General features: G+C 36.5%; 2 protein-coding genes across 5 annotated transcripts; one reads left to right on the forward strand and one right to left on the reverse strand.

Annotated features, from left to right (window-relative positions):
- The first annotated feature begins 2,366 nt into the window (after nucleotides 1–2,366).
- Nucleotides 2,367–4,012, forward strand: LOC147508756 (CASP-like protein 2C1). 2 transcript variants are annotated; one of them, XM_086599163.1, is made up of 3 exons: nucleotides 2,367–2,708; nucleotides 2,782–2,920; nucleotides 3,644–4,012. In XM_086599163.1, exons 1-3 carry the CDS (start codon nucleotides 2,551–2,553, stop codon nucleotides 3,896–3,898), a joined length of 552 nt encoding a protein of 183 aa, XP_086455289.1. In that variant the 5' UTR covers nucleotides 2,367–2,550; the 3' UTR covers nucleotides 3,899–4,012. The 2 variants fall into 2 exon arrangements, with proteins under 2 accessions (XP_086455289.1, XP_086455290.1); XM_086599164.1 differs by having other exon boundaries at nucleotides 2,421–2,633.
- A 2,741-nt stretch (nucleotides 4,013–6,753) lies between these two features.
- On the reverse strand, nucleotides 6,754–14,866 carry LOC147508757 (pentatricopeptide (PPR) repeat-containing protein / CBS domain-containing protein). Of its 3 annotated transcripts, none has more exons than XM_086601145.1 (12): nucleotides 14,587–14,863; nucleotides 14,332–14,514; nucleotides 14,127–14,259; nucleotides 13,913–14,007; nucleotides 13,566–13,727; nucleotides 13,394–13,462; nucleotides 12,867–13,002; nucleotides 11,559–11,791; nucleotides 10,494–10,571; nucleotides 9,513–9,578; nucleotides 8,553–8,729; nucleotides 6,754–7,034 (listed from the first exon to the last, which is right to left on the reverse strand). In XM_086601145.1, exons 1-12 carry the CDS (start codon nucleotides 14,797–14,799, stop codon nucleotides 6,780–6,782), a joined length of 1,800 nt encoding a protein of 599 aa, XP_086457271.1. In that variant the 5' UTR covers nucleotides 14,800–14,863; the 3' UTR covers nucleotides 6,754–6,779. The 3 variants fall into 3 exon arrangements, with proteins under 3 accessions (XP_086457271.1, XP_086457272.1, XP_086457273.1); XM_086601147.1 differs by lacking the exon at nucleotides 6,754–7,034 and adding an exon at nucleotides 7,725–8,413 and having other exon boundaries at nucleotides 14,587–14,866; XM_086601146.1 differs by lacking the exon at nucleotides 14,332–14,514.
- Nucleotides 14,867–16,050: the final 1,184 nt, after the last annotated feature.

A 16,050-nucleotide genomic window follows, 5' to 3' on the forward strand; every position in this document is an offset into this window, starting at 1 on the left:
TGGAACTAAATATTGGTCGATTTGGTGTTTAGTTTGGTGTTTTTTTGGTGTTTTCATCAACATGTAGTTCTCCTGAAGTTGAAAAAACACCAAATTCTTGGTGTTTGATGCTAGGTTGATATCACTGCTAAAGATGCTCTAATGACTCTGCTCTACTTGTTGATAACGCCGATGCCATTCAACTTTCAAAATTCCGGCGATATTCCGATTCGTGATAGAGTTATAAGAAGAAGATGATGGCTATCATTTTCAAAGTTGGGCTTTAAATGTTCTTTGAAGCCCATTGATTTTCGCTGCTACCCAATTCAAATGCCCAAGGGTATTCTAGTCATTTGAGAAAATAGAAAAAAATTAAACAGTTTGACCACGGTCAACTGAGATGACTAATGGTTAACAAATAGAAGTAGAATTAAAACCTAATAATCGATAATTTTAGGACAAAAGCCTAAATACCCCATAAAAAAAATAAGACTAAAGTCTAAATAACCCTATTAATTAATAGAACTAGCATGATGCATGTGCTCCGCACATAATGTTTAGTAGTTGTTATGTGGTGTGGATTGTGGAATAAGTGTGTTGAGTCCATAGTTCGTGATTCCGAACGAAATTCTGGAATTCCGCCCGGAAAAAAATTGAAATTTCAAATATAGAGTCGAAATATCCAAAATTCCGAATGAATTCGAATTCCGAATGTGATAGAGTCGAAATTTAATGGATTTCGGTTTTTGGATTTATCGGAATTCCGAGAATTCCGAAATCCCGAACTATGGTTGAGTCTAAATGACGTAATTGTTTTTATTATTATTTCAAATTTACTTTAACATTTTGATGGGGTGTTTTGTAATTTAATCAATTGGGTATGGGCAATCTCGTCCAAACAAAATAGTTGATGAGACTAAGAGTTATAAAAAAAAATACTGTTGCGATTATTTTAATATTTTGATTGAGTGTTTTATAATTTAATCAACTGGATATGGGCAATTCCATCCAAACAAAATGGTTAAAGTGACCAAGAGTTACATAAAAAAAAAAAAAAAAAAATACTGTTGCAGGACTGTACCTAACAGCGGCGTTCTTTAAAGTATTTTAGATTTTAGATATTGTTTTGCTTTATCCAAAAACAAATGCCATGTGTTATGGGACGTGCTTTAGGAGAGTAAGTGTTTGTTCGTAAGCGTTAATCAGTTGTAAACAAATGCCATGTGTTATGCCATGATTAATTTGTTGGGTTGATTTTCAACCGGCTCAGCTGATTAATTATGAGCTCGATTACTGACGGATTCCATATTGTGTTGGGCAGATAAAAAAAAAACAATTATTACAAATGTGTCATTGGTTTCAAAAAATCCAAAAAAAAAACAAATATTACAAATGTGTTATTAGTTTCAAAAAATTGAATTCGAAAACCCCAAACTTAAACGACCCCGCTAGGTCATTTATTGTGCAAACCCAACGATGTGGCCACACCGTTTGAACTGAGTCCCCAACGATGTGGCCATATCGTTTGGACTAAGTCCCAAACGACTTGACCACATCGTTTGAAATTTAGTCCAAACGGTATGACCACATCGGTCAAGAGGCCAAAAAATATAACTTTATATTTTTTCAAAGTTCAAATCCCAAACGGTGTGGCTATATCGTTGGGGTACAAACGGTGTGGCCATATCGCTGGAGACTTAGTAAAAACGGTGTGGCTATATCGTTGGAGACTTAGTCCAAACGGTATGGCCACACCGTTTGGGATTTGAATTTTGAAAAAATATAAAATTCTGTTTCTTAGCCTCTTGACCGGTGTGGGTATATCGTTTGGACTCAATCCAAACGGTATGGCCACACCGTTTGGGATTTGAATTTTGAAAAAATATAAAATTCTGTTTCTTGGCCTCTTGACCGGTGTGGGTATATCGTTTGGACTCAGTCCAAACGGTATAGCTACATCATTGGGTTTGCACAATGAATAATCTAGCCCGATCGCACATTTGTAATATTTATTTATTTTTTACTTTTTGAGACCAATGACATATTTGTAATAATTTTTTTTTTTTTTTTTTCTCCGCCCAATACAATATGGGTCTATCAATAACAAATACGTGTGTTCGTTGTTCAACTCGCTTTTCAGTTTTCACTACACAACTGGGCATGTCTGTAATAGTAATCTGTACTTCCTTTACCAAAAAAAAAAAATAATCTGTACTTCTTTATTTTGCTGTCAACTTGTCATACGGACACCCTTGTTACGGAATACGAATTTATAAATTGTCAGAACGTATTATATTCATTTTTTGCAGATCTTTAGAGCTCGTACTTTCTTAGCATTCTTAGTTTCATTAAACCAACCAAATTACACCAACACTAAATCAACTAACTGTTCCACGCACCTAAAACCGACACACATGAAATGGAAAACTCAACTGTCATAGTAAATACTATTTAATACACCAAGTGCCTCTCACATAACACCAACTACTCTGCTGGACTACAAATTACTGGCTGAGGGTGAGCATTGTTATGTGACAAAGTTTAGAAGATTCAAAATCTGTTTAATAGAAAATGGAGCACACAACCTCCAGAGTTCATCTTCTCCTTAGGCTCCTTGCCATACTGTTGTTAGCTTCAACAGCTCTTATAGTTGGGTTAGACAAACAGAAAAAGCTTATTTTCTCTTCTATAGAGAGGGAAGCCACTGTCAAAGACCTAAATGCTCTGTGGTATATAACTCTCTCTCTCTCTCTCTCACACACACACTGACACACATTTACCTACGTTAATATTGTTTTGTAGGATGCTAACAATGATTGATTCTGTTGCTGCTGGTTACAATCTTCTTCAACTGATCAACTCTGTCTTCCTTGGTTGCTTTTATGGAAATCAAAAAGTTGTTAATATTAAAATGGCTTGGTTCTCTTTGTTGTTAGACCAGGTATATACTAGAACTTTTCTTGTTTCTATTCAGAATGGATTTTACTCCTACGTATGAATTAATGCGAATATTTCACGAGATTTCTGCTGTCCTATTTAAATTAGTGAGGGAGATCGTCTCTGCTTTTTTATTGTACCACTGTTCATGCCAGTTGACCCCTTAATTTCCACCATACTTACTGACATGGTATCTGCATGGTTTGTGGAGCCCATTTTAAGTGAAGAAGGTGGTTCCTGTAATGAGTTGCTCTCTTTGATGAGTATAATTATTGATCCAATCATAATTGTATGAGTGATACTGGGATGGTAGCCAGCGACTCACCTACAGTGAGTTGTGTAGAGCCCACTTTCTAGAGACAAGGTTTGCGTTTCAGTGAGTGGTCTTTGTGCATCTTACTTTAGTAGGTATGTTGCCTGCTAGCACTCCCCTCTATTTTATGTTCATGGGAATGAGAACTATTGATTACTTGAACAAACTTCAGAGAGCCTGTAGGAGTGCCAATTCATCCGCAGATAATTACCTACATGAAATGGACGTTTTGTTGTTTGTGACATGAGATCTTGATTAAATATCTTGATAACTTAACCAATTATTTTCTATGTTTTGCCAAAGCCCACAACTCCAATCAGTGCCTCAAAATTTGGATTATTGGGTCTTTATGCTGATGACTTGATGAGATCAAAGCAAATTAAAATGACTATATACTTTATGATCTTGTAATAGGTGGTGGCATATGTTAGCTTTGCGGCTAATTCAGCTGCAGCTCAAGCCTCACTAATAGCAGTTACAGGTGCTAGTTCATTCCAATGGATGAAAGTGTGCAACATTTACACAAGGTTCTGTATTCAGATTGGTGGAGGCCTCGCTTGCGGTTATGCTGCGTCACTCCTGATGGCTGCTGTTTCATCTTTCTCCGCATTTATTCTCTTTAGATTTTACTCACCAACTGAGTTCCTTGCTCTTAAACCTTTATGTTGAAGCCAGTAGTATTTGCTTTCTGAACTATGATAGAAATCTGTGATTATGGTGTGAAGTTGTACCTTATTGCGAAATCTTATGCTCACAACTGCTAGCAACAGCATCTTTCACTAACTACTACTAGATATCAAAACTAGCAAACGAAAAGGTTGGAAAGCTTTAAGTGCTAGGCCGGCTAGCAACATAAGACAGATAGTAGTTACTAGTTACTAGTTACTACATTCTCACTAAGCACCAAGTTTTCTATATATAGATAGAAAGATACTGATAGCCGGCCTGCACATGAGACTACCTCTTCCGAATGAGGAATTCAATTATGAATAATGATATGCCTGCTGTCCTGCTGAGAATATTGTTTTTCAGAATATCTTTTTCTTTAAACGAGGTTTATTTTTCAAGAAGATAGTTGCTCAACAATTATTCACAGCAATGAAAGTGCCATTTTCATGTGTTTGATTGATAAGGAATTCTTACGATAACATGAAGTGCAACTCTATTTTGTGTTGAGACCAAAATGATAATCTAATTAAGACATGGATCACCCAATGGGAGGTCCCTCAGCAAACATACTTTAGATTCGATTAACTTCTTGGAATACTGTGAGCTATGTTCACCTTGTACTCTGTACACTTTCTTTTTTCTTTTAAAATAAATTATGCGCAACTCTTTTCTGTACATGTTGAGACTTGAGAGCAAAATTATAATATAATTAAGATCATAAATAACATTTTAGATTAATTATTCGGAGCGAGCATATGTTTCATTGCGTGCTTGGTATTGTATAACTTGCGTCTTACATCACTAGAAAACCGTTAATTAAACGAAATGAATCACTTACAAAATGAATGCTTTCTCTTCACTAAATATTTTACTTTGCTCTATTCTGAGATTTAGTACCATCTTAATTGCTTAAGAATTCGAAGTGCTGAGGAAGGACCATCCCATACATGTCTCGTCCTCACTGGAATCACATTATTTTGTATAAATGGTTATCAATCATTTTACCTCTGAATATCTGATTTTTGTTTTTTTATACTTTCTGGTAAACAGGCATATGCTTGTATATTTAAGCTGAACTGTCCTTCCCTGTCACATGGACAGTTTTCGTCACTTTGTATTCTTGAATGTTTTACTCTTTATGGCAACTATTCCAACTAAGCTGCCTAAGCATCTACCAAGTGATCCATCTATGTGAGTGTTTATTATGGAATATGAAGAAGCTCACCATAAACCTTCCCATCCTAGCTTGGTGGCTTTATAATGAGAAAAACTGGCCCGATTATAGCTGGGACCCGATTTCATTAATCACATTGTGGGCAAATGGTAAATTTTAGGGCAGTTTGGCAACCATTTTAGAATTTCTAACAAGCCGTTATAAAAGGACATAATTTGGTGAAAGGCCTACATCTTTCTGTTCTTCTTGCAAACATAAAACAGCTGGTGGTGGCGGATGGAGTTTATAGGGGACTTAAAAGATGACATATAAAATTTGCAGTTACCTTTCAGTCTCAATAGTTAAATTAGAAGTGTGGACTTCCATAACATAAAGACAAGATACCAACCAATACAAAATTATGTGGGTTTTTTTTTTGATGAAGATTATATACGAAATTACCTTACTAAATATGGTTCAGACAGCCAATCCGCATTGATATTTTGATCCTTATCAAGTGGATGACAACACCTTGGGTCTTGTTCAAGATTACATGGGCTGATTTAGTAGGTCTTAATAGGTCATCTGGAATGGATGTTTGTAAGTTGAACAAATTACATTTAAGTTCCAACTTCCAACGAAAATGTTGGTGGGAACATCACCATCACAAAACATATATTTGAATTTTCCTTAACCTACAGAGTACATATTGCGTAAAGAAACCTGTGAACTTTTTGGATCCGATAAAACCAAGGCCAAATATTTCGGGATATTAGGATATATCGGAGGGGCCAAAAAAAGATATATATCGGATATATCGATATGTCGGAGAGATAAATCGTTTTTGCCTATTTTGGTGATAAAATTAAAAAAAAACGAAAAATCGGAATATATCGGAAATATCGCCGATATATAACGATATATATCGGGATATATCGGTCAACAGTCAACAAAATCGGTTAAAAGTCAAACTGTCCAACCAAGTCAAACGATATATATCGAATATATCGGAATATGTCGAAATATATCGCTGATATATATCTTTATATCGGTTTTACCGATATATATCGGTTAAAAAAATATCAAATTTTCGGAGCCGAAATTTCGGATTTTTCGAAGTCGGATGGCTGAAAAAACGATATATATCGGCGATTTTTCGAAAAATCGACCGATATTTTCGGCCTTGGATAAAACAACTAGACCGTCATATGCATGAAAGCCACTTGGTTGACAGTGAAACCCACAAAATATAGTTGCTATGATTATTGTGTATTTTTTTTTTTCCATAATAATGTTCTTATGTTATTCTAGCCCAAGCAGGGCCAGCTTTTCCATTAGGCGAGTTAGGCAGCCGCCCTAATGCCTCCTATTTTTAAGATTTTTGAAGGCCTCAAATTTCAGCAATTTGCAAGTTTGCAACTCCTCCCCTTTAAACCACACCCTTGATCTCCTAGCTGATTTGGGCTTTTCTCTCTTAAGAGGCGGCTTTTAGATTTTGGGGTTTTGGGAAAGGAGGGGGGAGGGACTTTAAGGAAGAGAGTGCCAAGCTGACTTATGAGTTGCATTAGCATCATGCCACCATCTTAAACCAAAGGAGAAATTTTTAGGTCATGCATCAATGACAGAATTAAATGTGAAAACGTGCAGCCCCTAGGTGATTTGTTAAAAGCCCACTTTAGCAGTAACTTGGAGAAAGGATGAATTACGAGAGCAAAATATACTTCGTTGCTATGTTGATTTTTGGTATATACAATGTTCATGTTCTGATGCAAAAGTAGCTAACTTAAACAATTGCTCAGGTGTAAAAACCCCAACTGCTCTCAAACTTGAAATATATCCAATCTCATACAGATTATTAGGTTTTACAACAACAATCATTTTATACCTCTTTTCCAGTAGTAGATCGATCACTCTACCAATTGATGTTGATGCTGTAACACAAGGAGGTGGGCCCCTCATAATTTTGGACAGGGACGTCTTCAGCTGGAAAAATCAAAAAATTAAAACGAAATAGTAGACAGTAAATTAAACACTGCAAATGGCAGCAATGATAATTAGTAAGTAAGAATTCAACTTACATTTAATAAAGAGACTATTCAAATAGTAGTCTGCAATTTCTAAATATAATCAATACATGTATATTACAGGCTCTTTTTCTATACAATCATAGGACCTACTACTCAATGTTTCGGATAGTAGACTTTCTATATACTGTTGTGCTTAGGTCGATCATAAGCACCCAAACTATGGATGCCTTTGCTGGGGCTACAAACGCTATCTACCGTCTAAATACCATTTCCCGATTATGACGGATCAGTCTGCCCGAGTTATTTTCTGGCAACTGAGTAACAGGAAGTTGAACCACTCAAGGTTTCGACTTTGGGGCAATGCTGGCTTGGAGCTCTCAAATTCATCTTATACTTTGTTGCAAAGTTAATGATGAACTCTCCACGTCCTCATCAATGAAATAGGCGAACTAGGGGAACCTTGTAGATTTCTTCTCATCCTACCTACTCTTGTATACTTCTCTTTTGCTAATATATAAAGATAAGGAAAAGAACACAGCTTGCTTTCTTCTAGAGCATCTTTGCTTTGGAACACAACTATTGACAAACGAGGATCAAACGACATCGTAGACCTAATGATGTTATTGCTCTCATACAAAAATGAATATTTCAGAAGAAAAAAATATTTCTAATTCGAAAAAGTTAATAAGAATTTAATAATTGGGACTTGTTAACTTCCCATCATTGGGCTTATTGGCAAATCAAATGCGTAATCACTAACTTTCACTGCATCTATCACTTTCTCCCTCCAGGAACTCTGCATGGGCATAAAAACTTTGTAGCAGAGCTTTTGATGCTGCTCTTAGGAGTCTTAGGAAAACAGCAAATATCAGTAGCCACTAAGATATTAACTTAACACTGTTAGCAGACACTGAAGGAGCATATTGTTAAGGGGGCTACGGCCTTTAGAAGTAGTATAGATCTAACTTGATGGAATCAGCCAAGGCTGGTGCTTGATGGAAGCATTTCAGCTGGCAAAGGGACAACGGAATGATGGAGGTATTCTGAGCCATAGTAATTGGTACAAACAATTCTATGAAATCTGAAGCTGTTCTGACCACATGTTATGGACTTACGGTACTGATTTCCATGTTCATCAATCATCATTTCCTCGTGTAACAGCTTATGGTACTTTTTGAGAATCAACCACACAAAGCAACTTTACCCGTAATTCTCACTATCTAAGATGTGTGGTTCTACTTGTGCTGAATATGTCATCCAGGATTCTATTTAAGATAGTTGTCTTATTACTTCAACATTTGTTTTCAATAGATATAGCATCAAGCCATCGAAGGACTGCAAGAGAATAATGACGAGCAGCTTAGAATTTGACCAAGACTACTTCCTCATCAATATATTGATTTAACTAAGAAGCCCAAGCAAGGCATCTCACACACTTATAAAGAAAATAACTATCAAAAACAAAAGGAAGTACCTGCTTGCAGTCTTCCCGATGCACCAGTCCTACACAGCTGCCCCAGTCATCTATTACAGGCACAACAGCATCCCTAAAGAAGCGCATCACTACTTTCTCCAAGTACATATTGGCATGTAGCGGCTGAGCTTCATCAAATGGCATCATGATATTCTTAATTGGACCATCCAGTATCACCTGAATCAAAATGGGTGAGTTAAGAACACTTTGGGGAAATTATGTAGAAGTGAAGAAGAAAAATGAAGTGAGCCTATCCAAGTATAAACTGGCTTAATATTTGAAACCGTACATACATGTATATAAGCGCATCATTAAAAACATAAATTTTGCAGCTGAGCAAATCTTCGAGAATTGGCATAAGACAGATGAAGATGTGTGACAAAGAAAATCTTAAGAAGTGAGAAAGTAGCAATACTTCACTTCTAACAGAACAACTGTATGGAACTATGGAATGAGAAAACACTTAAATGCTGCTCTAAATATATTATGTATAGAACTACATTCTGATGGATACCAAACGTCCGCGGATTTTGAAGTGGAGTATTATCATTAACAGTTAATAGAATTTTATGTTGCATTTATCTGACTTCATTTGTATTTAGCAATACTTCATTTCCAACAACAACAAAAAACTGTATGGATGACTGGAAATACTTTATGTTGCTATACATATATTATTATCATCCTACATTCTGGTATACGTATTTTCTAAAAACACGTCAGGGCAAAGTGGAGTAATTTGTAAGTAGGGGATAATCAATATATTTGTTGCACTTATCTAACTTCATTTGTATTTATATTATACCAGGATAAGGAAACCCAAGAATTCCATACACCCATCACCCATGACTATCTCAGATTACCACAAAGGCGCAGCAGTACAAAGATAAACACTGGAAATACAAAACAAAAGCAAGAAAAGGGAAGCAGAAAAACGGTAAAATGAAGCAATTATTGTACCTGAGGAAGGAGGTAGGGACTAAACATTGTGGAAAATCCAGATAAAGCCTCCACACGAACAGCAGCCTGCACGATATGGTACATGCATACTAGTCATATTTTCATTATTTCAATTTAGTTTAAAAAGTAAAACCCATATTTAGAATATGCCTGAGACTGAGTCACAGATATAATATTTGAAAGAAATCATAGCAGAATTTTGATGCTTAAATGGCAGCTGATGGAGGATGGAGATCATGCAGCAATTAAGCTTTCTGGAAACATTGGATAGTGTATACAGAGCACATGGATTGGATAATTGAATGAAGCAAGAAAACAAGTCTGTGTGAGTTCGTTACAGCGAGAGGTTCGACCCATTCAAACTAAATGGATCAGAAGTTTGAGCCATTTAGAGAATGAAGATTCTCCATCTCCTTCGTGCCATACGAGATAAGACATTCCTCTGAACATCGATCCACCATCTTTACTGTGTGGCGGATTAGGTCTCTTCTTCAAGCAGTGATTACGTGATTTTTGTCCATTTAATAAGCTGTTTCTAGTCGTTCATATTCAAAATAAAGCCTTTAAGAGGCTATAGACTGCCGACAAACACTGAGACAGAGTCATCCTCACAGAGACCCTTCTCATAAATTAAAGCTATGAAATTAGGTAGCAACATCTTTACACAGATACACTTACTAACCGTGCCTAACACGTCCTTCACCTAAACTTGGGACTGACTACTAGAATCCCTAGTACAAATGCTTCACTTTTAAAAATCAGCAAAAGTTATGTTACAAAAATATGCTGTTTTTGATCCCCTATTTAGTGAAATGATTAATACCACTAACAGAAACAATCAAATATTAATAAGAGGAGAAAATTATACATCCAGATACTATGTATACAGAAAACAGAAGTGATAGATCAAGAACTTAAATTATGTCTTTGGGACTCCAAATCATTGAGCATTTTGATTAATAAAAGAAGAGAATTGCGCACCATGCTTCCTCGACTTGTCCATGAAATCTCTTCCCATTTTGTATTAACATTTGAAAGAACTTCCCTTGCCACATCAACCTGACAAATCATGACGAACAATATAGTCAACATTATGCCATGAGAGAATAATAAGGTATAGACTTTTGAATCTTTTCGCAACTTCTTTCCCCAAATGCCCATAGTGCTCATTTTGAAGTCTAACTAATCTCACAAAAATTTGAACCATCCTTTCAAAGTTACTACGAAAATTTAATCAAGTGAGCGGAGCGAATGTTTTTGGGCCGGGTGGGGGGTACGTGGCCCAAAATGTGGTTTGGTAGGTTTCTGTCTGTCCTCAATTTCTCTTCTCTTCTTCTTCTTCGCCAAACACTCTTCTCTCCAATATCTCTCTCCGCCAGGAACCCATCTCTCTCCTTCTTCTTCTTCTTCACCCACCCAAAGCCCTAACTCGCGCTCTCTCTCTCTCACTCAACAGCTCCGCTCACTCCCACTGCTTTGCAGTATACTAGTTTATTTATCAAGTGGAGTACCTTGTCCGTCCAAAATGTAGTTTGGTTGGTTTTCTGCCTGTCTATCCTCAATCTCTCGCTTTCCCCCCCGCTCTCTCTCCCTCCTTCACTCTCTCTCTCCCTCTCCCTCTCCCTCTCCTTCCTTCACTCTCCGCTCACTCCCACTGCTAGCTGTTATACTAGTTTAGCAGATAGCATAGCCTAGGACTAATATGCACAAGTATTGGTCTGGATCCCGACTTAAGTTTGAAGAGATCCATTGAAACCATCATCTGTTTTTAAAAAGGCAAAAGGACCAACATAATATAGATACATCAAACGTATGAAATTGTGACCCCAACTTATACTTCCACCATTACCCAATAACTTGGTTGACTAGTTCCTGATGGAAATAATTATGACATCTTTATAACTATCAATATATTAACATGCCCAAACTTTGCTAAATGCATCATAATTGCAACAAAAAGCTAATAAAGCCATCAAGTAAATGATATAAACTAGAAAGAGAGGTTTTCTTTAACAGATATACTAAACAGTGTAGTCCTTTTGCTACCTGGCCATCGTTTATTGCTGCCTCCATAAGAAGCTCATCAGCTTCTACTTGAAGTGCAGGAGAGATGGTTCCAGATGTATCAGGCCACATGCGTGCATGGAAACATTTTACCATGTGATAGTCTCCTTTCAAAGCAAACGTACGCATCATAGAAAGATAAAGGTGAGGCTTTGGCCGCAGGTATGGATGTACACCAGTGAGCTTCAATATCTCTCCAAATATACAAAGAGCCCCTACAAATGCATTAAATTATCAAAAAATGGAAAACGAATACATTAAATTCATGTAAAAAAAAATAAAGGTTGATGATATCTTGACATATTATTATGATTTCTTTTAATGACCAATTTCTCTAAAAGCCTGACCATGTAAAAAGGTGCCACAAGAATGTATATCATACGGATCATAGGCGATGAGTTGATGACTTACATAACTCGAATGGGTCCCTAACCAGAGACACGAGGTTGTGCACGCATCCAACAACACTCCTCAGAGGGATCATAGGTCACATAGTATGCACTAGCCTAACCACAACAACGAGGGCGGGAGCACACCCACAATACTCTATTTTATCTTGTACTAAAATGAGCGAGTTGAATCCACGACCTATTAGGAACGACCCTCTCTTATTCCGTACTGAAGAGTGGTTGCTCCAAAAGCCCGAGCTCGTTGAGAGGTGCACCAACAGTATATATTAAAGTGATTAGAGGACAAGAGACACGTCTAATCAAATAATGAACAACAATTTCAACCTACATATAATAAAAACATCATGTAACAGTTTTGGAGACTTTGCACAAATCATTACTTTGAATCACGATGTCTGCCTGCTAAAGGTCTACAAACCTGCTAAAAGGCCTGAGATTTTAGTGATTTGTTCAAGTGCTAAAGGCCAGAGATTTTAATCAGTGATTTATTGGACAATAAACCTGATATTTATACAGTAAATACATAGCATATTTATAGGTGGGACCCGATAATATCTAGTTCACCACAGGCTTGGCAGGACTTCTTGTCCTGGTTGCTCCTTTTTGTAGGGTCTCATAATTCATAGAAAAGACACAAATCAGAATACTGTCTCCAGAATTCTCCTATTTTCTAATAACGCCTGCATACATCATCATCATACCCAGAATAGGAACAGGGAAGACTAAAACATTATAAAGAAGGACCATCTAAAAGCAGCTTCAGTTTGCCGTGGCAATGCCCTCACTGTTTTTCAGCGAGTGACATGAAGTATTATAAATTAGAGTTCACCTACACTATAAACCTAAACACACTTCCCTGAGGTCAGAAAAAAAATGTCACCTTTAGTTGAGCCACAAATCAACAGCGCATCAACAATTGCAGTGTAAGCAATTCGATCAATAATAAGGTTTTCTGATGATTTCATTTCTATCACAAGCTTCTGTACTGAAATAAAATCGTTGGCATCGCTAAAACCCTGCAACAAGATGAATCTTTCTCAAATTTTAAGTTAAGAAAAAAAAAATAGCATTCTGTAAACAAACTAAAAATCAACATTCTTCAGGGTAACAGTTATGGGGTACAGGTACATAATTTCATCTAATAAAGTGATTTTTGTGTGTGCTGGGACTAGCGAATTTATCAATTTATCATTAGATATGTTTAAGAGAGTATAACGAATCAGCATAACTTGTCACACACTTATATGTATTAGGTAAACCCTGTTACTTTTCTCATATATATTGGAGTGACAGAAGGCCAAAACTATCTAAGGTGGTATCCTCTTTTCTCTCCAAACTTTCTTCTTCATTGGCAATAATATACTTTGTACATGGTACCAGAGCAAGAAATGCGATTGCGTACTGTACCTTAAGTAAGGTAGTGTATGTCACAGCATCTGGAAGAAGATAATGGAAGGTAACCTTCTGTGCTTCAATCTGCAAAAGGTAGGAATAATCATTCAAATACTGCTGAAAATGCTTTGCACCAATGACGATGATCGGCATCGCTCTAAACTGGCCTTTCAGATTTTCTTGAGACCTTCATTTCAGCAAACAATTGCATTGCAGCATCCATTTGTCGAGACTTTACACATGCAAATACTAGAGTGTTATAAGTGAGGCGATCGGGTTTTAATCCTTGGCGTAGTATTTCATCTCGCACAGCAAAAGCATCCTGAGGAGAGCCGTCTTTTATATATCCCTGTAGGTAAGAAACTGCACCATTTAATACTAACATGTTTTTCACATTTACCTAGTGACTAATTAAAACAAAATAATTGTACTAGTATTTTAACCGGGTGTCCTCAAGAGTTACAACCCCAAACTTCACTGATAAGTAACGTGAATTATTCACAATTCTACTACTGAAATGGATGAACACAACACCTTAATTAATAAGTTGTACATTAAGATCGAGGGGCCGTCTTCATGAAGTATAGAACGATAACGTGCCAAAAGACCATGAGCACGGCGTAGATCCCCTGCACTAAACACAGTGAAACCTATGAGACATGTCACAAAATATAACCAAAATGAACATCACAATTGAAGTTACTATATTAGTTAACTACTCCTATGTCATCAACTTCAAACTACTAACCTGCTTCAATCAAAGAATTCAGTAAACCATATATCAGTGTAGGCGACAACTTGGGACTTCCAACAGCAGTACCTTTCTCCACAGATTCAAGTAACTGAAAAGCCTCATCAATTCTTCTAGACTCACCTAAACCCTTCACAACATAAACAAAGTGTTGCATTTACACAAACTTCCCAAGTACATTAACTAATAAAATTTAAAATACCTTTAACAGAATGCCGAAAGAGATGGTATCGACACCACAGCTTTCAGGCTTTAACATTTCTTGAAAAATGCGAATAGCTAAATCGACATCACCACAGTGAACACATGCATCCATCACAGCATTCATCACGATTCTATTCAACTTACCATACTCTCTTTTTGCAACTTCTATCTCCTCAAATATCTAATAACGAACTCATCAACATCAACATATATATGTACGTAAGCATTAAGTAAAAAAATAAAAAAGATAAACCTGACGAAGTTGACGTCTACGAGTGAGTTGAACTATACGTGAAGTGAGTCGTTTGAGAGAGAGTGGTGGTGTGCTGTTGTCAGTTTTTTTAAGGACACGGCGGGGCAATGGAGAGTAAGAAGAGCCACTGTTTGAGATGTAGGGTGTTTTTGGTCTTTTGAAAGAGAGTGTTAGAGTTTGTTGAGAGGGAGATAAGGCGTGAATCTGCTGCATTGTTCTTTTTTAAGTTTCCAGGCATTGGCTATCCCATTGGAAGAGAGTGGATAATGTCTTTTAAATTTTCAGGATCAACTAGGATTTGAAACAAAGAGAGTTGCAAATCGGGCGGGTTTTGGAGGCAAACCGAGCCCAACTTGACATACAGGCCTGGGCCTACTTCTTGCCATCGGTCATCGGACTCACGATAACCAAACCGATAAAAAATAGTTTTGATTTTTGAAATTTAGTTTGCTCTCGACCGAACCAATAATATAGCATTTTAGTAATATTTATGATTCATTTTGTATAGCTTTTATCAATTGTGTGTCTAAAATTAATTGATTTGATTTAGGATTTAATTGATTTTATAGTTTTTAGTTTGGGCGGTTTCAAATGAAATATAATATTATATTATTTGGTTTGGTTTGGTTCCGGGTACTCAATTATCTTATTGATTCGGTTTCAGATTTTCCAATATCCGAACCAAACCGATCTATTGACAACCCTACTCACAAGGATATTCGCTTGGTTACATTATTTTTTAATATATGCCCAAGACCCTTCTCCATAATCTACTACAAGTATGCAAACCGTGCTACACACAACGATTATTTTTAAGACTTCAAACCCATCATATCCTTGAGATCAATAGTTAGCTAGTTTCCCTCAAGATCAATAGTTAGTTCTAAATATAATTCAAGAAGTGGCATAAAAGCATTATGGGGCTAATTATATCATTTCAGTTAAATAGGGAAGGCTCATCTAATTTTTTTTGAAAACACATGGGATAATTATATGATTTAAGTGACATGAGAGAGGTTCTTCTAAATAATTAATAAAGGGGGAACTTGTTAGTTTTAATTTCAGTGAGGGATGTGGTTCTAAATTAAACAAATATTGAAATCACAAAATGTCTATTCAAAAGTGAGGGGGGTGGTGCGGGAAAGTCGGCCATCATATAGTGTGGAGATATACATTCTATTTTAAGTATTAGAAATAAGAAGAATTTTTGTGCTAGGAGCCTAGGAACTATGACCTTTAGAACCTTTAGAAGGTCAAAGAGCATCTCCATTGCATTCACACTATTAGATGGAGTATAGTAGTATATCCTCTCATCAGTTTTACCAGTAAACCAAAATCTAGCCAATCCCAAACCATTTAGAATTGGCAAAAGAGCACTTCTACTCATACTCCCTCTATAACTCCCTTGGTAGTCCATTTCCTACGTGGCATCCAAATCCCACTTTCTCTTTCCAAAAATCAAAA

Source organism: Coptis chinensis, chromosome 3 (assembly GCF_015680905.1).
Source record: "Coptis chinensis isolate HL-2020 chromosome 3, ASM1568090v1, whole genome shotgun sequence".
Lineage (NCBI taxonomy): Eukaryota > Viridiplantae > Streptophyta > Magnoliopsida > Ranunculales > Ranunculaceae > Coptis > Coptis chinensis.

Coding starts and splice junctions, on each gene's coding strand:
- LOC147508756 (XM_086599163.1), top strand. CDS start 2,551: ATGGAGCACACAACCTCCAGAGTTCATCTTCTCCTTAGGCTCCTTGCC. Junction 2,709..2,781: donor AAAGACCTAAATGCTCTGTG/GTATATAACTCT, acceptor ATTGTTTTGTAG/GATGCTAACAATGATTGATT. Junction 2,921..3,643: donor TCTCTTTGTTGTTAGACCAG/GTATATACTAGA, acceptor ATCTTGTAATAG/GTGGTGGCATATGTTAGCTT.
- LOC147508757 (XM_086601145.1), bottom strand. CDS start 14,799: ATGCAGCAGATTCACGCCTTATCTCCCTCTCAACAAACTCTAACACTC. Junction 13,463..13,565: donor AATTGTTTGCTGAAATGAAG/GTCTCAAGAAAA, acceptor TACCTTTTGCAG/ATTGAAGCACAGAAGGTTAC. Junction 8,730..9,512: donor GTCCCTACCTCCTTCCTCAG/GTACAATAATTG, acceptor ATTTTGATTCAG/GTGATACTGGATGGTCCAAT.